Source organism: Bombus huntii, unplaced genomic scaffold (assembly GCF_024542735.1).
Source record: "Bombus huntii isolate Logan2020A unplaced genomic scaffold, iyBomHunt1.1 ctg00000107.1, whole genome shotgun sequence".
Classification (NCBI taxonomy): domain Eukaryota; kingdom Metazoa; phylum Arthropoda; class Insecta; order Hymenoptera; family Apidae; genus Bombus; species Bombus huntii.
This window is the reverse complement of record NW_026099360.1, coordinates 170,635-191,629: the sequence shown is the minus strand read 5'-3', so window position 1 is coordinate 191,629 and position 20,995 is coordinate 170,635. Positions and strand designations below refer to the sequence as shown.

The following is a 20,995-nucleotide window of genomic DNA, read 5'->3' as shown; positions in this document are numbered from 1 at the left end:
ACAAATAATCCCACCTATCCGCCGTCCGCAAGGTGGATGGGCGCGAAGCCCTATAGAAAAAGCCGACCTGTTTGCAAAACACTTGTCAAAAGTATTCAAACCCCATTCCCCCAAAGCCGCCGCGGACGTTACTGAATACCTGCACACCCCCTTCCAAATGTCCCCTCCTATCGAACCCTTCTCCTCTGCAGAGACTATAGAAACAATCAGTCGCCTAAACCCCAAGAAAGCAGCAGGACACGACCTAATAGGCAATAGAGCAATCAAGGAACTTCCCACAAAAGGGATAGCATTCATCACATCGATTTTTAATGCTATCCTTCGCCTGGAACACTATCCTAAGGCTTGGAAAATCTCATTGATTACCCTCATCCCTAAACCCGGTAAACCGATATACGAAACCTGCTCCTATCGCCCAATCAGTCTTTTACCTACCCTGTCCAAACTATTCGAGAAGATGCTCACGAACCGACTCCTTTCAATCCTAGAGAACTTGAAAACACTCCCAGATCACCAATTCGGCTTCCGAAAACATCATTCTACAGTAGAGCAAATCCACCGCTTAACTCATACGATCAGCCAAACACTCGAAAAGAAAAAATATTGCTCAGCGGTTTTCCCAGACATCCAACAGGCATTCGATAAAGTATGGCATGAAGGGCTACTATACAAACTTAAAAAGATCCTACCCCACCCCTACTACTCCATCCTAAAATCTTACCTAACCAATAGACAATTCATGGTTAAATGCCTAGACGCCACTTCCGCAACATTCCCAATAGAAGCCGGCATACCCCAAGGTAGTGTCCTCGGACCCCTACTGTACTCCATCTACACTGCCGACCTACCTATATCAAACGATATAACAATAGCGACATTTGCAGACGACACAGCGCTATTGGCTACCCACGCAGACCCGGTAATAGCCTCATCCACTCTCCAGCGAAGTCTCGACTCCATGGAAAAGTGGTTTCACAAATGGGGCTTCAAAGTCAACGAAAAGAAATCCTCACATGTAACCTTCACGCTCCGAAAACAAACCTGCCCCAGGTCACCATCAACAATGCAACAGTTCCTAGCAGGGACACAGTCCGATACCTGGGCATGACCCTGGACAGGAGACTAACGTGGAAGACACACATCTCAGATAAAAGGAAGCAACTAAAGGACAAACTAAAAAAACTCTATTGGCTCACGGGCCGACGCTCCAAACTAAATATACAGAATAAAATTACCCTCTACAAGACCGTAATAAAACCTGTCTGGACCTACGGAATCCAACTATGGGGAACAGCAAGTAACTCCAACATTGAAATACTCCAACGCTTTCAATCGAAAACGCTAAGATCCCTAATTGACGCACCTTGGTATGTAACCAATGAAACAATACACCGCGACCTCAAGATACCCACCGTCAAAGAGGAAATAGCAAAATATAGCGACAGATATAGCAAAAGAATCAACAAACACCGAAACCCCCTAATCACTGGACTACTCGATACGACGGACCAGATTCGCAGGCTGAAGAGGCACTACCCGCTAGACCTAAACGTTAGATTCATTTAATTATCCAAATTAAGCATATGCACTTACTTATATTACTTATAAATTATACCTATCTATAATAAGTATTAACTTATTGTAAATAAACAGCCATGTCACTGCGCCACGCCAGAAAAATTACTGAAAATTCTCAACGCGAGAATTGATTGTAATCTCAACAAATAAATAAAAAAAAAAAATACAATAACACATTTCATTTTAAATTAAAACGAGAATAAATACTATTGTGTATAAATTTAATAGAACGACACACGTGATTTGTAGTCAACACTGTGACAGTTTGTGCAATTACCTTTTAATCGAGTGGAAACGAGAGCATTTTCAAATTTCTATTAACCAACGGTATTATCAATCAATTTTAACAATGATTGAAGGTTGCAAAATTAAATATAAAATGATTTATTAATAGCATACGTAGTGTTAAATTTGCAAACAAGCAGCGTATCTTTTAAGAATAATAAAGACACCAGAAAATAAAGATAATATTCTAATTACATTGCAAATTAATGAATAATTTAAGAAATGTATTTTTGTTATATTAATGTATCACAGATTCTAGGTAAAGTATTAATTTAATTTACTTATTACTTAGGAGATTGTATTTGAAATATAATTACAATTTGTAAGGTGTAATCAGCACACCTTTAAGCTAGTAGATATTTGGTAGCAGTTCTCAAGTCTTTGTGCAATATAGCACAATTGAGTTTAACCGAGTTTAATCCCTTTGACCAGCCAGCTTCCAATTTCATTTATGGCATAATCTCCTGACAATTTCATGCCCTTCAGAAGAAACACAATGTCCTATTATCGTTTTGTGATCGTTGAATATGATCCGTTTTCTGTTGTTTTTAGATTCAAGTGACGAAAACTTATGAAATGATATTTTAAGTTTAAACTGATCAATTAATTTAATTAATTGATTTATTGTAGCAACAATGGTAAATTGTTTAAATAGAGAAAGAAATTTACAACGAAAAATGTATGAATGTAATATTTGAAATCTAAAATGATAAATTATTGTGCGATAATAATAAAACTCGCAATGTCAGCACATGGTCTCATTAGAACGTGTTTAACGAGCGTAGCGTAAGCGTGAAAATGAAAACGTTGAGGCTCTCGTGGTGTAAAAAGGCTAAATTCCTCATAAAAATACAGGAAATGAGAGGGAACGTTCGCCCTTGAACACATAAAACAAAAAAAAAAAAAAAAAAAAAAAAAAATAGAAAAGGAAAAAAAACCACAAATTTTAGTGAAGCTATTTTACTGAAACTTATATCATTTTAACAGCTATATATAAAACGTTGAATTATTTCCTTTCGCGCAGAGCAATTTTACTTCAAATTTCTAGCTTCAGAATGATAATTACGTATTTGTAATTATCAACAAGCTTTAAAAATATGGAATATTCAGCCAGATGAAATATAGGTAAAGTATTTAGAAGAAAAAAGATTGAAATGTTTTATGTAAAACGATTAAATTAAGTGGTTGAGTTTGAAAATTTGACTCGGTTTAATAATTCAATGGAAAAAATATTCGCCCTATGAAAAAAAATTCATGTTCCTGTCGATATATCGGCGAGGTGCTCCTCTACTTTCGACTGCTCTGCAATTCAAATGCAATACTCGAATATACATGGCGAAAGAAATGGAAATTGAGGAATTTAAGGGAACCAATTACTCTCGCGTCGACGTAACTTCAAAATGTTTCACGTGTCGGTGTTTGCGAAATGAAGTTCGTCGTTATCCGATTAACACGCTTGCAGATGCGTTCTTTTTGTTGCAAAGTAAATGGACAAATTGTGAACAAATAATGTTTACAATTACATCAAAATTAATGTCCTAAACTTTACCAAGAATTATTAAAAATCCCTGCGTATTGCTTACGTAATGTTGATATTGAGTAGTACCATACATAACCTCAACATTATGATACTTACAAACATCGCTAAACAAGTAGTGCGAACGATGTCGAGTAAGTATTCACTATGTAAAAAGTATTTATAGATAAAAAGTATGGGAAATATATAACCGAATGTATTTAACTTTTCCAACATTTTAGCATTTCGCTTGGCGTTGGTACAACTTGAAGTAAATGAAGTAAAACGCAAAAATGTAGAGCGGGCAGTTTCCTACATTTCTAGCGCAAAAGAGCGCAATGCTGATATTATAGCTCTTCCTGAATGCTTTAATTCACCATATGGAATACGTAATAATTTGTTTTTTTTTTTCAATAATTTACCATGTGTGTAACAACTATATAGAAAAAAGTAAAAGTAGACAAATTACCTTACCGTTTATACTTCCATAAAGATTGTGAATTGAGTCGAGAATATAGGATTTCCCCATTTTCATGATTATCGTGATTTTTGTATAAATATATTTTTTAAGATACTAATAATTAGGTACTTATAAATTGGTATTATCAATTATTTTGCATTTATAATTCCGCCTCTAGTATAAGTGTTAATTGAAAACTAACTTTATGTTTCAAAAAGTACTAGCAAAGTCGTAGAGTAACAAGCCACTGATGCTAACACAAATAGCATTGTCGTAATTAAATATTTCTAAATATTCATTTTTCATTTTGAACCTGTAGAAACAATTTATTATATATACTGTTAGCTAAGTAATTGCATATTTAATTAAGTCGAGATATAAAACTTAGTTATTTTAATAATTTAAAAAATAAAAAACTGACAAAAATTTCAATTTAATTTATGGTTGGAACAAAAGACAGTTATTTTTCATTAATTGAAATATTGCAATGCAGAGTACTTTCGAAAATACGCCGAGAGTATTCCTGATGGTGAAACGAGCGTTGCTTTATCGAATGCAGCTAAAGAAAACAACATCTATGTAGTTGGTGGTACGATGCCTGAAATAGAGGGCGATAAATTGTACAATACCTGTACTATTTGGGGTCCCGATGGAACTTTGATAGCAAAACACCGAAAGGTAAGTAATATATTCCTTTATGGCTTTGAATTTGAAAATATTGGGGTGAAGAAAGTGACTCTATCTAGGAATAATTTAGGAATATACATATGTACATACGTATACTATAACCAATTCTATAATTTACGGTTTATAAAATACGTTATGATACGGAAAACGCCCATTTTTGTTGTAATGTGTAATATAAATTTTTCACATACGAAAATACTTATTTTTTCTCCTTTTTAAACATTATTAAATGATAAGATTTTTTAATAAAAGAAAGTGATAAAAACGCTGTCAGTTATTAAATAAAAAATAATTAAAGTTTAGGAGTTGGTAACTTTGATATTAAATTACAAAAGTTGCAGCAATAGAATTAGCGACTACATTTTTATGTTATTAGGTACATCTATTCGACATCGACATTCCTAATAAGATTACTTTTCGAGAGAGTGATTCACTCAGTCCTGGTAACTCCCTAACGACGTTCGATGTGAAGGGCTGCAAAATAGGTATTGGCATATGCTATGATATTAGATTCGAGGAAATGGCACGCATTTATCGGAACAAAGGTACAGTAACTTAATCGATCAATACTTAACTAGCAAAAAATTAAATATCTGTATAAAAAGAAGCTTAATTTAAAAAACCAGTATATTTGCTGAAAATGAAACAAATAAAAGAATTAAAAGCACAATAAGAGGACTGTCCTCGCATATTCAGAAATGATGGAATGTGAACCGTGCAACTACGAAGTTAATTGGTATTCGGTGGCTTCATATTTCCTGCTTCTCTGGGTTAGGTTGCCAAATGCTGATATATCCAGCGGCATTCAATATGACCACTGGACCACTGCACTGGTCATTACTTCAGCGTTCCAGAGCGAATGATAATCAATTATACGTTGCTTGCATATCACCGGCTCGTGTTCCTTCAGCAAGTTACGTCGCATGGGGACATACACAGTTGACCAATCCCTGGGGAAAGATTCTTTACGATTTGGAAACTCAAGAGAATATGGCAGTCACCGATATCGGTAATTTACAGCTTAAAATTAAAAGCGAGAGATCCATGATGTAATTAATTTTTAGTCTCGTTAATTTATCGATTTAGCCATCTTCCTCTGTATTTGTTGAATTTATTAGTAAGCATTACTTATTACTTCGTATGTTTCTTTTTTCTATCAGATCTAAAAGTTGTTGAGGAAGTAAGGGCTCAGATACCTACATTTTCTCAGAGACGTACAGATTTGTACGACACTGTCTGTAAGAAGGAGTAACTCTACACTAAAACAGAAAATGTTTTTTTATAATATTTCTACTACAATATCCTTTTTTTGCGAATTATTACTAATTTCTTATCATTTGTACTAAATGAATGACTCAATTAAGAAAACCAAAACGTTATAAATAATAATCTGTATATCTTGTGTATCAACATGTAATTGGATATTATAATAATATAGGAATGCTATAATAATATAGGATAATAATATAGGAGAATAGAATAATAATATATAATAATAATATGCTTTTAAACACCTTTAATATCGATCACATAAATTGTTATAATTCACAATGATTACGCATACATAAAAGACCCCTTGATAGTAAAATTTACGATCAAAAGGCAATTACGTATCGTTTAACAACATTTAATTTATAACACCTTTTAAACATTTAGACAGATTAACACATAACACTTCTTATATATAAACATCAATTCGAAGTTATCAGCTTGGAGAAATTGGTCGATTAATACCTGTAGATTGTCTGTCTCGATGAAAGACTTAAAGAGAGCAAAAACATGATAATGCCGCTAATATAATATTCCTTCTTTCTTGTACCTGTCTGCCTCTCAGGTCGTTTTACTAATTACAATAAGTAATTTCGTCTTCTTTGCGCTCTCTTTTAACGCATTCGAGACCGAAAGAAATTCATATCAGTCAGTAGGCAAGGGTATAATATACATATTTTATATATAACTTATGTAGTAATGTATATATCATGTTAATTTCATATTTTTTTCAATATATTATTATTATATATATATATACATATATATATATATATATATAATAATATAATATATATATGTAATAAATAATATAATATAATATAATATATATATATATATATATATATATATATATATATATATATATATATATATATAACTGTACCTAATACATTATAGAATAACATAGTATATAATTTTATATTTTAAAAATTACTATTTAAGATTGTCATCGATTTAAAATCAAAGTATGAAAAGGATACCCTGGAGAGAGTAAAACACAGAATCATTCTAACTAAACATTCAGATCGTACCGACACCTAGGTATCGTTTTACAATTAAATCTCGGTCTCGAATGGATTAAAATGAAATACATACTTGCAGCTTCAACATCTTCAATATCGAGGAGATTCAAACTTTACAAATAAAAGCGGCCTGTTCCCCTTTCCACGACAGACTCTCATACCATATCCGCTCTTATCCAGGCTTTTACTTGAAACCAGCAATGCGTTCATTTACAATTTAAATTTACCCGGACCATCCACTGAATCGTCAGCCCTTTATAAATATATAATGAACCCAGAACATGTGCCTGTGCCCCTGGTATCGATGTTCGGCTTGTGATGTTCGTACCGGAACCTTCGCACAATTTCAATTTGTCACGCGTGAACATCGATTCTTCCAAGGGTCACAGCTTTATGCGGCTAAATCCTTTAGAACGATTAAAATGATACTAATGATATGGTATTTTTTACAAAGATTTAACATATCCATAAAATAGGAAGTTTCGTGCTCTCCTATTTTATATTAATTATAAATTAATAAGTTTTATATGTGTTATTTATAGATCTAATAAATTTTGTATTGGTTTACAGCAGGTGCTCCGGGTATAAACAGACGACAAACGAACAAATAGAAATTCAAACTATTGTCGTTGTTTAACTCGCATGGGACTATAAGCTCGAATTGGACTTAAACGTTACGATCGTCGAGAATAATTACTATATGTACCCTGTACGACGGGCAGAGAATCTTAAGTTATTAACGGCAATTCCTTTGTGCATAATTCAGGTTTATTAACAACCTGTAATGGATAATCATCGATGAACTCTTTTTGAATAAAGTTCACATTTATAAAGCAAACACTATAAAATACGACAGGACAATTGTAATCGATAAATAACATTTTATTAGGATATTATAAGAAGCTAAGATATCGAGGTACATTAAAATTGAGTCCGCTGCAACCCTCATGACATTTAAAATGCTACGCGTATATTGAGTAAAGTTGTTATATTAAATATAATCATATTAAATACAAGCTCGTCCGCTGGATTCCCAAATTATTTGGTTAAATACTTTGAATACGAGAATACCGAGTGTTAACAGTAGTAAATCCTCTATATGGTATGTTTACTTTGCTATCTTGAATAGGTAAATAACATTTCACTTTAACGCATTTAACCAATATTAACATTTAACATTTAACATTTAACCAATATTATACGCATATGCACATAATGTTACTGTTACATATAATGATATATACGTAGATATACACGTTAATTAAATCCTCTATATGGTATTTTTATATCAGTATCGTAAACATTGTAAACCGGAAATCTTTTATTACACACGTACATATACAGTCAATATTATTGTTACATATAGTGATACATACGTTGATCCACACATTAATTAAATCCTCTATATAGTATTTTTACTTTGCTATCTTGAATAGATAAATAATCTCGAATATAGACATACAGGTACACTTACGTTGATATACACCTTTGTACAAGGTGTCAAAAAATTTTTTATCACAGCGTTTTTTTAAGACGATTTTATAGCTTCGAAATTGATCTTGACACGATTTTCAATGTTAAATTATTTTTCTATTGCATCATGGGAGGACTCATTAGGAGGAACGAAACTTCTGTTTTCTTAGAAAAAATGTTTGAAATTTCATTAATTCCTAGATTGATTTTATTTATACTTTAAGGTCAGATATGACATCAAATAATGTCAATACTAATATCTAGTTATTTGTCAATTTACAGCATCTGAAAAACAAGACATCTTCGAGACAGCGTGGGTTTTCTTTCCAACTTTCTTAACTTTCAACAATAAAATTTTCGTCAAACGATACAATCTATCCAACAAAGTTCTTGTAGACAGCCAATCTCGTAAGAACATAGATCTTCTTCAAGTATTATTCTTCACAATGCTTCGTGTGGAATTTCTACTTGACGAGTTATTATTAAACGATTAAAAGCTTATTATTATACGATAATGTAATATCGTAGAATAGCTTTGATTGGAGATCGGCTGAAATTAGAAAACACCGTGTACGCCGTCTTTTTGTGGTTTGTTTACATCCAAGAGCGCCTAGTAACAGTGACGCGAGAAAAGATAAGCAGCGTCAAAACAGAAGTACGGTTTCATATTTCAAGGAGTGGCAATCGAGAGGCCAGAGTATGTGAGCCGAAAAGTGTGTGTGTGTGTGTGTGTGTGTGTGTGTGTGTGTGTGTGTGTGTGTGTGTGTGTGTGTGTGTGTGTGTGTGTGTGTGTGTGCGTGTGTGTGCGTGCAGGACCGAGCAGGAATGCATTGGCGAGGTTCAGAGTTGATCGAGACGTCGAAGCATAGAGTCGTTAGAATTGAGTTGCGAGTGTTGTCGAGTGTTAGAGTTGCTAGTGAGAGAGAGAGAGAGAGAGAGAGAGAGAGAGAGAGAGAGAGTTACCAAATAGTTGTCAAGTTATTTGATGTAAATACGAGCGTTGCATTTAGTTTTCCTGTTAATCAAACATCGTTTCTCTGTCTGTATTTTCTGTCTGTAATATCTGTATTTTCAATCCATTATTAATAAATTATAATTAATCGGACAAAATTACACCTTTAATATATTCCGATATTACAATAACTTACTTTTTTCTACGTCAATGGACACGAAAGACGTTGAGTGAGGAATTAGAACAAGTGTGGATCGTTGGAAACCACTATGCTGCGGTCTACCATTCGTTTTACCCTATATATACCACGGAACAAAGGATAATTTTCACCGGCTTGGCTATGGCTACTGGTGTGGATCCAAGTATTCGGGCCATACTAGACGCTATGCAGAAGCAGAACGAAATCAAGTTAAGAAAACTGTTAAAGGAGACTATTAAAGTAGCGACTAGTCGGAGTTATCAGGGTAGTTTAGTTTCTAATAATTTGAACAAAAGCTTGGAGAAAACAGACGTTACTGTAGGAAATGAAGAAATGGTTTTGAAAGAATTTTCAAAAGAATTGCAGTCTAATGTAGAAAATTCTTATGAAAAGAAAGTATCAATTGACACCGCTTCACAGGATTATATTTTCATTAAAACAGACTTAATGTTTGATGTCAATAGCTCAACAGAATACCAGAAAGAGTCTGTGAAACGAAGGAAAGAAGATATTGCAGTATTGTATAATGATTTGTCACCATCTTCGTCACAAGATACTCAAAATTTACAAGAACGGTTCGACAAAAAAAGTAAAAGTTTAGGAGAAGCAGAAAAAGATCATAACAAGAAGGATAATATTTCAATGAGAAATATTTTGGACGGCGATACAAATAAAGAAAACCAAATTGAAACGAAGGAATTAGAAGCAGTTAGTAAATCAACTGCTGAAAATGATACAAAATCAATAGACAACGTTGAACAAAATATATCATTAGAATCCATACAAAAAGCAAGAGATAATGCTTACAATAATGAACATTTGCTTATAGAAGAAGACCAAATGATGACAGCGAAAAATGCGTGTGACACTACAGAATAAAAAACTTCAGCAGATCTTATGTCGAGAAATTTAGATGCTAATACACAAGAGAAGTCTTTAGAGAATAAAGATGACAAGAATCCATCTCCATCTATGTTAGATAGTAGTAAACGGAGCAGTCGTTATAATGTTGCTGCAAAATTTGAAGAAATTGTTTATAATCAAACCAGACAATCAAACACAAATAAAATTTTGCGAAGCGCTTTAAAGACGAAATTAATCGAAGACAAGTCTGAAATAATTAATAAACAAAAGGCATCGGAAAATGTAGAAAATAAATTTGCCAAAGAAGAAAAAAGAGGTGTTAAACAAAAATCAATTTCAGATAGTGAAAACGAAACAACTGATAAGTTCGTCAACGAAGGGAAGTTCTTTTAACGAACACAGCTAGTGATAGCGATAGGTATAAATCTGTAGAAAATGATAATGCAGTAACGGGTGTAATAGCAACTGATGAAGCGAAACATAGAGGCAGACCTAGGAGATCGGATAAAGTCGAAGTTAAAGAAGATGAAAATACAAGTGTAAATTCCGACCAATTGCGGGGAGACGTAACCGCGAGGAGAGACGTCAACGGGGGTCGTACGATTATATCAATCGACACCACGAATTGATCGATCCCCTGATTTCCGTTGAGATAATAGGGGTGATTGAGTTTGTATAACACTGTGATTCACTGAATTATAAATTATATATTTCCAACACTTTACAGATTACACTGACGTAGAGAAATAAATAGTTAACAACTTGTCGCACGAAGATGTGATAGATATGTACGCTAGAGCAGGGCTCTTATAATGGAGATTAATGTATTAATGTACTTAGCACTATAATATATTTAGGAGAGAAGATGTATGTTCGACAACACCGAGAACCGACAAAAGATTTTCGTAAAGTATGCGACTCTCGCGCTATGTGTAGACTGCCGCGTTAGGCGTTAGTTTTTAGACTGACTGTCGCTCTTTTTCTAATACAGAAGAAAAGTTCGGTGTGGGTATGCCCCTGTGCCTAAAGAACGCGGATTCGTTGTCCCCACTTTCGTTAGGAAAAGTGAGGGTAACGAACCGCGGTGTCGATTGGTCATGACCTGCACTACTGCTCGAAGGGATGAGTAGGAAGTCTCCTACCATCGTGGTGGATAGATGACTGTGTGCGTGAGGAAAACATAGCTTGTTTTATTAGAGGGCTATTCGGATTTTCCTAATGGGTGCATACCCGTTTTCTCCGTGTTTTAAGTACGTCTAATAAACCCAAGGACCTCTCTAAAAACCGACTGTGTTTCGAGAATATTTTTAAGCTTTAGAAATTCTTCAAGACAAACGGATTGAAGACACATGGCGAAACACTACAGGGAAGTGAAAGTTATGGTGGGTCCTTAGGTTTATTGAGGGTCGAAGTGACGTTACGCAGGCTGGTTGTTGTCCGGTGGTGCGAGCTGGCGCGGGCTGGCGTGCAGATGTTTTAGGCGGCGTAACAACAAGGAAGATCCTAGAAAATGAGAAAGGTGGATTAGAAGAACGAAGAAAACTCGAAGAAGATACAGAAGAAGAAACTACAGAGACAGAAGTCAATTCAAAAGGTATATTAAATAATAAGTGCGATTTACTTGATACCGAAAGAGCTATTGAAATTAATGATACGGTTCAAGATATTAAATTTACTGAAGGTAGAAGCCGCACTCAAAATGATATGGAAGATGTAGTAGAAGATTCACAAGAATTATCTAATAAAAGTAAGTTATCAGAAATAAGGATTGCACTTAACAAAATTGAATATACAAAAACTATTTTACGGAATAAAAAGAATTCATTAGAAAGAGAAAGAGGAGTAAGGGAAAAGAAGAAAATGTACAGACAGAAATTATTTAAAAAAATATATCAGATGATAAATGTGATTTGCTTTAGAAAAAAAAAAAAAAGAAATATTATCCACAAACTACATTAGGAATTTATCTATTTTAGTGAGGAGAAAGAGAAAGGATAGAGGAGTTGATCAATAGACTGTGGATTTTGAAGCGTTTATGAAAAACTTACAATTTTAATAAAATATTCAATGTAAAGTCTTTGTTATAATATTCAGATAGATAGATGAAAAAAAAACTGAATTTGCATAATTACTCATGGCTTATTGATCAATCATGCGACTCGTTCAGAGGTAACTCGAGTTGTAAAGGCGACAATTTATTAAAAATGGTATATCTGACGTACGATGCATTTGTTCGTGTAAAACTATTTAAATAAGTATAAAAATCACGCGAAAAAAAAATCTACTGAAAATAATGTTGAACTAGTTAATAATAATAAATCATATAGTGAAACACAAACCTTAAATCAAGATTTTAAGTTCAAGAAAAAAAAAAAAAGAAAAAAAAAGAAGAAAGAAGTTGATAAAATGACAGCAACATGTAGCAGCAGGCGAGGGAAAATAGGCCAAATTTCTAAAAGAAGAAACGATGCTCAAGAACTCGGAATTTCTCGAGTGGATATGCTAAACAACGAATTTAATGAACAGTTGAAAGAACGTGAAACAGCAATAGAAGGCTTACATCAAATGTTAAAGCATCAATCGGAAATTCATAAAGTTACCTTAAATGAAGCAAGTTTGAAAATAGGAGAACTGCAGAGTGCAGTGTATCAATGTGCACTAAAAATGCAAGTAACGTGACGATTACTTTTAGAACACCACAAGCACCACGAAAACACAATCAAGACCAAACAAGATCAAGTTCAAAAGTGAAGTTACGTGAGCTTATTACTGCTAACGACCAAAAATTGAATTACGATCCCGAGCATCAACTCGCTGATCTTCAAGTAGAATGTTCCGACAAAGACAGGACGACACAAGAGTTCGAGAAACACATAGAGGACATGAAGGAGGAAGTGCAAAAATTAGAATTGCAACTCGACGAGTTACAAAAAAAAGAAAAACACACACGCACGTAAAAAGAGTTCAATCTTTTGGAATACAAATTGAAGAACTAACAATAAAATTAGAAGAAATAACACAGAAGAAATAAGTCACAAATATGAAATTGCCTGATGGCTGATGTTGATCGTTGACGTTTATAGCGAAAGAATTCCGTCAACGGCGCCATCTGGATCCTTGTTGAAAAATTAAACAAGCCGCAATAGCACCATTACGCTCATCACCCAGAGTAGCGTTTGTCGCTGAGTCGAGGAGCTGGAGGATTCATCATAATCAAGGACATAAATTTTACCACTTCCGGTAACGTTCTTCAGGTGATCCAGACATTCGAAATCACAACATTCTTTTCCAAGGCGAAATTTTCTGCATGGCTGTAGTAAAAAGAAATCGATCAATTGTACAGATCAATCGTCGAATTGCATGTTTGTGAATGGTTTGTGGGTGATTAGGTGGAGAGAATTGAAGAGTTTGGAGGTGACTGGAAGAGTGTTTTGGGCAAGGTAGATTGCAGAATGGTTGCGGTAGCATTGTGTTAATTATGGGTTTGTACATGTAATCTTTGTATGTATCACTACATACAACCTAACGTATATTTTTAATAATACATCAGAGTTTTAGTTATTTCATAGCTATGAATTTTATACTCTATAATCTTGACGTTTTATTTCACAGAAGCGTTTGAATATCCATAAAAATTAAATGAACCAATGTATTCATTATCTTATAGAGAAGATATATTATTTTTAATTATGTTCCAATTATTTATCATGATCCTGATTTCCTTATTCTGAAAATTTGAAAGGAAGTTTTGTAGTTTGATACTTTCAGCGACAAAGGGTCAATATTGCTTTAGTATATTTCGTCACATATACATGTATATCTATATATCCACCGAAAATGCGCTCTTGTAGACAAACGCTCGATTCGCGTCATAGCTTTTAAAGCTCGTCGCATCTCAATCCGTTGGAAAAAGTTTTTCCTGTAGCATATTTTATTTTTACGAACCAACAAGGTCTTTGTTTATTTCCTTCTTTTTTTTGCTCCAATTCCCCCATTGTTTTTTCAAGGATAGTATTTCAGAGCCATTAGTCAAGTTCATTGTAACAATAAACGTACGTTTCGGAAACATTTTGTGCTGTGAAACAGAATACACTAAAGTTTGAAGGTCACATCGATTTTCGAAAGTTTATAAATGGAGGTGTATGACAGTATCACCAGCTGTTGCTGTCCCCAAGCGCCAAAATACGTTCTGACTACTATTTTATGTATCTCACAGAAGTATGTCTTCATTCATCATCTCCCATGCCATCCACCAACGTGTTCTTAACATGTTATCTCCTAGTAAAATATTGATGTTGAGTCAGATATCCAACTGAATAATCTTTTCGGTGTCTACTATAAGACATTTAAAACCAAGGCTCGTACACACGTGTGCTTATACGTCAGATGTAATACTTAACACGAAACCTGCTTATATTAATATTAAATTTATGCATAGTAGGATGTTCGACCTTTGTAAAAATGAAATTATAATACATTTCATACAGTTTCACCGTGGAAAAGTGAATCTTTCTAGCATGTCCACGCAAATGCAGGGGAGGGGAGGACTGTGCATGCACCAAACAACTTTACGTTCGTAATTTTTCACACAAATGTACAACTGTAGGGAAAAAATTATCTCTGATTTTTCGGATGTTAGGAATCGACAATATCGCATAACGGAATGCCGTGTTCTACGTATTCTATTTTTGTTACGACGAAGTTGTGGTACAAACGAAGTCCACATAAGAATAGTACAACAAAATCGGTTGAGGTTAGGTTATCGTGCAGATATCGCGGCTTTTGCATTGGAAATCACGCAACTGCCAGTCTCGTCGTTCCTTGTAAACGAAAGAAAGGTATTGTAATCGGTCGGAATTAACATAAAACTCGTCGCATGCGACCATATGGCCTGAATGTTGAATAAACGAGAGTAGAGCGCGAGCTATGTGATTCTAACCGTTTAGGCGGAAACTAATGATTGTAACCAGAGCCGAGATATATGCCAATATTACTTTGCTCGACAAAGCGTATAAGATGAGGAGAGAATCGCGATAAGGTAGAACAAGAGACAGATATTCTCTACGTAAAGCAAGTCTGTCAACTAGATTGAAATCCTACAGCTATAACTACAGTGAATCCATATTCTGGCGAATTGTCTTTTCACAAATGAAGCTTCTGAAGAACGGAATTGATACAATAACTACTGTTCATTCATAACTACTGTTGTAAGAATCTATATATTTGTCTATCTATATCTATATATATATCGATCTATATATATTTGTCAGAATGTCATTTTATCAAAAAACCCATCCTCTGTAATCATAGTTTAACGAAGCATAATTAATAGAAGAGGTAGAGCGTTAAGTGGAGATGATTTAATCACAGTTAAGTAGATAAATCTCTATATTAGTCTCTTTAATTAAAATGTCCTACGTTTTATTTGCGTCATTTTTTTCCTTCATCCAATTTAAAATGTTTAAATAACAATAGCCTATACAATATAATTTTATGTAAAAAAATTGATTATACCATGTTTATTACAGATATTTAACATTTTTGTGTACATACAAAATTTAAATTATACCTCGCTTGAGAACAAAAATTCTATTTATTTTCCTAACATGTACTAATAATTATTGATCAAACTAGAAAAAGCTGGAGGAGATTACTTAGGAAGATTACTTAGCATCTTATATTCCTGGCAAGGCTCGAACGTTTTATCTTCCTTTAGATTTTCCTAAGTTTCCATTTCTCTGACTTGCTATTTTAGTTAGCTTAGTATACGTGCTATACATAGGTATGTATAGTGTCATGATCGCGACAGTCGTGAGTTACCCACGCTTTATCCTCCGTAAACTATTTATAAGAGAAGAACAAATTACATGTTAGAACTTTCATTCAATTTACCAATACAAATAATTTTAAACAAGAAAAAAGACCTAATGCAGTGGTTTCAACTTAAACATATCCAACAGTTATTTACGAATAAATAGTATAAATCTTTTAGCAACATGAAATTCGCGATATTTATTCAAATATTTATATTTACAGTGCGCCATCGGCAAAGAAAACGTGTTTATCGATTTTATGCTTTTGCCACGCAAACAGGGAAATTGCAACTCAAAATTGAATTCGCACTGCAAAGCGTCGACGTTACGACATCAATTACATACTTCAAAAACACCGAAGGTATCACACGGAATCAGAGAGATTCTATGAGAAGTTAAACGCATAGTCACCCTATTGGGAATAGGATTGCTTTGATTCGAGCTCAAACATAGGGAAAGCTGAAAGAATCTTTTGCGGATCTTCCTTCTTCTCTACGTTGGATTTTATACAAAACGACTTTAACCTTTTCAAGGAAATACGGAAATAAGGATTTTAGATAGAGAGAGATTTATCTGGAAGGAAATGGATAGAAAACGTAGAACCAGTTCTTGTTGGTTGAAAGATTTTTTCTCTTCGCAGAGATTCAAGCTTTAAAGAACGATCAAATATGTGCGCAGCTGACTTACGCGTGAAATTATTATTAAAAAAAATTGTTGCATTTAAAAGGATAAATATTAATTTAAATTTAAAAAAATTGTTAGTTCAATTATCATGTTTAATTTAAATTTAAAATAATTGTTAGTTCAATTATCATAAGTTTAAAGATATGTAGATATTGTATTTACATATCGAAAATCAGACAGCAATATTAATTAACACACCTAGTCAAACGCACACGTACTTTAAAACCGTGCTTTAAAATCGATATTCGCTGAAACAATACATCGCTCTGCGCTTCCAATTTGTTTTCGCACGAAGAATCAGTCCACTCATTGTTACCGTCACCATCTCTACCGTAATCTATATTACTCGAATAAATTCTATATCTTGATTGGAAAATCACATATTTTAACGAACTTCCTTATTTTTTGTTTTTTATGACTTTAATTGGCAATTTCCATAATGTTCTATAACTTGACAATAGACTGATAATATTTCAGGATATATATACATACATCATGTTTTTGAGGATTCTGTAGTAAAATATATTATAATAAATTATAGGAAAAACAAACTATTTAAGAAAAAATTACCACCTTCGAGTAATAAATTATAGAAGGTTACCAATGTAATTTAAAACTTAAAACTTAAAAATAATCTATTACACGTAACAAAGAAAAAGATTTCTTCGCAAACGGTAACTCGAAAATTACAGCCATTGCTGTAGAAACATAGTTTTACAGGGAGAAGAATTTCGCTAGAAACTCTCGACGATGTCACATCAAGCGAAAATTCAATAAAGCGATTACTAACCATACTACCAGCGGCAATCGTGTTACGGCAATTCGTAAATAAGTTAGTCTTCTATTTGCAGAAACGTCTCTGGCAATATCGTCACACTCTTGATTACGTCGGCGCTATCAAATGGTCTTTGGAAGAAAGTTTTCCATTATCTACTTTTGCCCATGGCGTCGTTCCAACAAATGAATTCGAGTTCTGAATCGCTTTGTCTCGTATTACCGCTCGTATTACCGCTCGTATTACCGAATTGCTGCTTCTCACGACTAGCAAAGTGTTTCGCAAAAAAAAAAAAAAAAAAAAAAAAAAAGAAAAAAAAAAAGAAAAAAAAAAGAAAAAAAAGAAGAAAAAAAAAGAAAAATGGTATCGGAAGGATAGAAAAAAAAGCGGTGGCCTACATCAAGCAATCTTCATGCCGATAATGCATTTATTATTCAGTTCGTTCATTTTCTATCGCGTAACAGACACTGGGATAACTGACAGAACGAGCGTATAAATCTTGCATCTCTCGACCTGACTTCTCCCGATGGAAAAATATTTACTGGTCTGGAATCGTGCATCGCTAATTAGTAAAAAGGTAATAAGCAAGAAAGCAATTATACTACCGGATTGGTATTTCTATTTTATTGGAGATTAATTAACCTGAGTAAACCAACAAAAACTTATCGAAAATCAATCGAAATTAAATCACCTTTTCAAACAGGCTATAAATAGCCAACTAATATTTGCAGTAATAAACTTCACTTTCGAATAAAGTATACGCTCTATAAATTGTAAATTGATAATTTCGTTATTATATCATTTTTCTTAGTCTAAACTGGATTCAGTGAAAAGAGCTTTCAATTGAATTACACACTTCATTAGTTTATGAATTATATTCGTTACCATACGTACAAAAGAAGGGTGACTGGTTTAAAAATTCAAAGGGTAGAACCTCCAAGCTCACGATTGGAAACAGATTCAGTTCAATGGTTTAATTTGCCATTTAATTGAATTCTCTGGCAATTTCAGCGAACTGTGGGCTTTAGAAGTGTCCAGCATTCAAAGGCAAGACCTCCTCCATCTTTCTCTTTCTTTCAGTTCCAACCTCAAGTAATTGACCTGTTAATTCGACGCTATATTTACATGCTCGCAAGGGATTCAGACGACTTCATTGCGTTAAATTCGCAATTTAGCAAACACGAATGTCTCAATCAATTTGTAGTTCGAAACAAATAAAAGATAATCAATTTTTCAAAATAACAATCGATATGTTCAATGCATTTGTCGATGCGTTTGATCGTTATGTTCATTTAGCATTTTTATAATAAAAGCGTAGAACACATGTACATACACATAATATTCCATGAAATGATTTATACAGACTATGAGTCTCGTTTTATCATATTATAAAAGAATGAATTTTTCCCAATAAATGTAACTTCATACAAAATCTCGTTTAAAAAATTCAGTTTTTATTCTCATCAAATTAATTTAATATCGGAATATGTCATTTTAGTCGTTATAAAAATTTTATGTCAAAAAGCGTTCACAGATACATATATAAATAAATGTCCAATCCTATGCATTTATTTAAGCTGAAATCTGAACTTAAATATTTATTAACAATATTCTGACGAATATATAATGAAAGATAAAAGCAGCTTTATTTTTTTTATAGGATGGCTCATGCTTTTTATTCATTTTATGTTTTTCGTTGTCAGCGCGTAACTACCTATCAACCGCATGAATGCCAGGTTTTACTACTCAGAAGCGAAGAAGCGAAGAAGCAAATATACGTTAGCTTGCATGGAAAAACGTTAGATACATATAAAAGTCATAACGTAGCTATTTACACCTATTTACATGGGGAATATTTATTTTTGTATGAAATATTTTTGCTTCTGAATTCTCATTATAAATGTACGTCCATTTCCTACGTTAAAGTACGTCTCTGCTTTGAAAACCTTCATTTAAATATAACGGTTAACAAAATATTATTAGAGAAATATTAAAACGAGACGCTAAAAGAACATTTTAATAAAGTACAAATGATTATTTGTTCTTTATTAAATTGCACTGCTGTAACTCTAATTTTATTAAATTCAAAATGAATCATTTATAAACTGAACCGGAATATAAAATTTTATTCCGCAAAAATCATAAAGTTGAAAGTTAGGAACGAATAACAAATGAATAACCTAGTTTCATTAAAAGGCACGTATACGCCAATCCGCGTAATAACTTTGACACTCCAATTATTATAAAATATGTATCCTTAAGGGATTCTTTTGCGCGAATGCAAAATACTTTTCATACGTGCAACTGAATAAATGGCGCGTGATTTTCAATATTTCTTTTTGTAGAATTTATAACAAAGTAACTTTTTCACAAATGTTTTCGCTAACATTTTTACAACGTAAATGTCTTCTTTTGTAATTAATAATTTCAACATTTCTCTGAACAGTTTCGTTGCGATAAAAAAAATATACAAAGCTTATGACGTACTTGTTTAAAAATATTTATACGGAACAAGACTTTGAATTTGTCAGACCAATCGTTCTAACGAACGAATAAATTAAACGACTCGTAACAAAAAATTATTCCTGTCCATGTTTCTCTTTGTAAAAGTAATTCAAGGCAAGTTAGATGAATCGTTGTGTACCCTATTCGCGTAGCATGTGCTTTAACGACCAGCGTGCAAGCGTTAACGGTGTGCTTTAGTTTCTCTCTGGTTGTGTTAAGTGTTTAAGTAATGAGCATATACTCACTACGGGCGGGTTGCATACGATCGACTGGCACCACTTCAGCCTCGAATTATAGCAGGTGCAGAAACTGCAAACCGAAGGTCCCGGCTCAAACGTAAGATCATGTCGAATGGTTTCTCCTTGAAAGTCAACACAGCTGTTTGTAACATCTGAAAACGATTCTCAGCTTGAATATCTTTGCCATTCGACGGTCGTACGCGCAGTTACGTTAACCGTTTCAACGCCACTCAGCGTGATCATGCTGTACACGTAGTGTGGTGAACTGTGTCGCGATGTTTGGTTACGATTGTCAATTCACAACGCGCTCGGTTCCGAACGTAGCTTGCCGCTAGTCTATCAGAGTTTCCTCTCGTAATTACTTTTCTTTCAAATAATCGTAAACCAAATAAAGAAAAAACTAATGTATAAATTACCTCTTGAATTGGAAAACCAATTACAGAACGTCACACAAACAAAAGGTAAAGCACGAATATTTGGCAACCTTTTGACTCTTTAGTGTAACGTTTCTGATATAGCTGATGAAGTGAAGCGTGAACGCGTTGAACGGTATGTTTCGACAAAAAAAAAAGAGCAGTGCAATCGAGTTGATCGGCACTTCTCGTAAATAAATAAACGAAGCGCTATTGCGCTTCATGGTACAATCCGATACGGATTTTTAAAACATCCCT

General features: G+C 33.6%; 2 protein-coding genes and 1 long non-coding RNA gene across 6 annotated transcripts in view; 1 reads left to right on the top strand and 2 right to left on the bottom strand.

Moving 5' to 3' along the window:
- LOC126876936 (dual specificity tyrosine-phosphorylation-regulated kinase 1A-like) overlaps nt 1-20,995 on the bottom strand; it is a 58,976-nt gene that overhangs the window by 13,434 nt on the left and 24,547 nt on the right. The gene's annotated exons all lie outside the window — the stretch shown is intronic.
- The window catches only part of LOC126876935 (omega-amidase NIT2-like), a 62,273-nt gene continuing 44,132 nt past the window's right edge, over nt 2,855-20,995 (top strand). Inside the window, exons 1-6 of one of the 4 annotated variants that reach the window (XR_007694628.1) lie at nt 2,855-3,534; nt 3,622-3,768; nt 4,333-4,517; nt 4,903-5,071; nt 5,302-5,535; nt 8,576-9,138. Coding sequence is in view for 3 of the 4 variants with exons in the window: in XM_050639801.1 (XP_050495758.1) it covers nt 3,450-3,534; nt 3,622-3,768; nt 4,333-4,517; nt 4,903-5,071; nt 5,302-5,535; nt 8,576-8,787 (1,032 nt within the window). In the remaining variant the exon portion in view is untranslated. Of the gene's footprint in view, nt 3,535-3,621; nt 3,769-4,332; nt 4,518-4,902; nt 5,072-5,301; nt 5,536-5,686; nt 6,047-8,575; nt 9,671-20,995 lie in introns of those variants that run through there. The other 3 variants (XM_050639801.1, XM_050639802.1, XM_050639800.1) reach the window with 3 other exon arrangements.
- On the bottom strand, nt 11,573-20,550 carry LOC126876955 (uncharacterized). The gene is made up of 3 exons (XR_007694634.1): nt 20,331-20,550; nt 11,673-11,811; nt 11,573-11,596 (listed from the first exon to the last, which is right to left on the bottom strand). It is a non-coding gene; the product is annotated as an uncharacterized LOC126876955 (long non-coding RNA).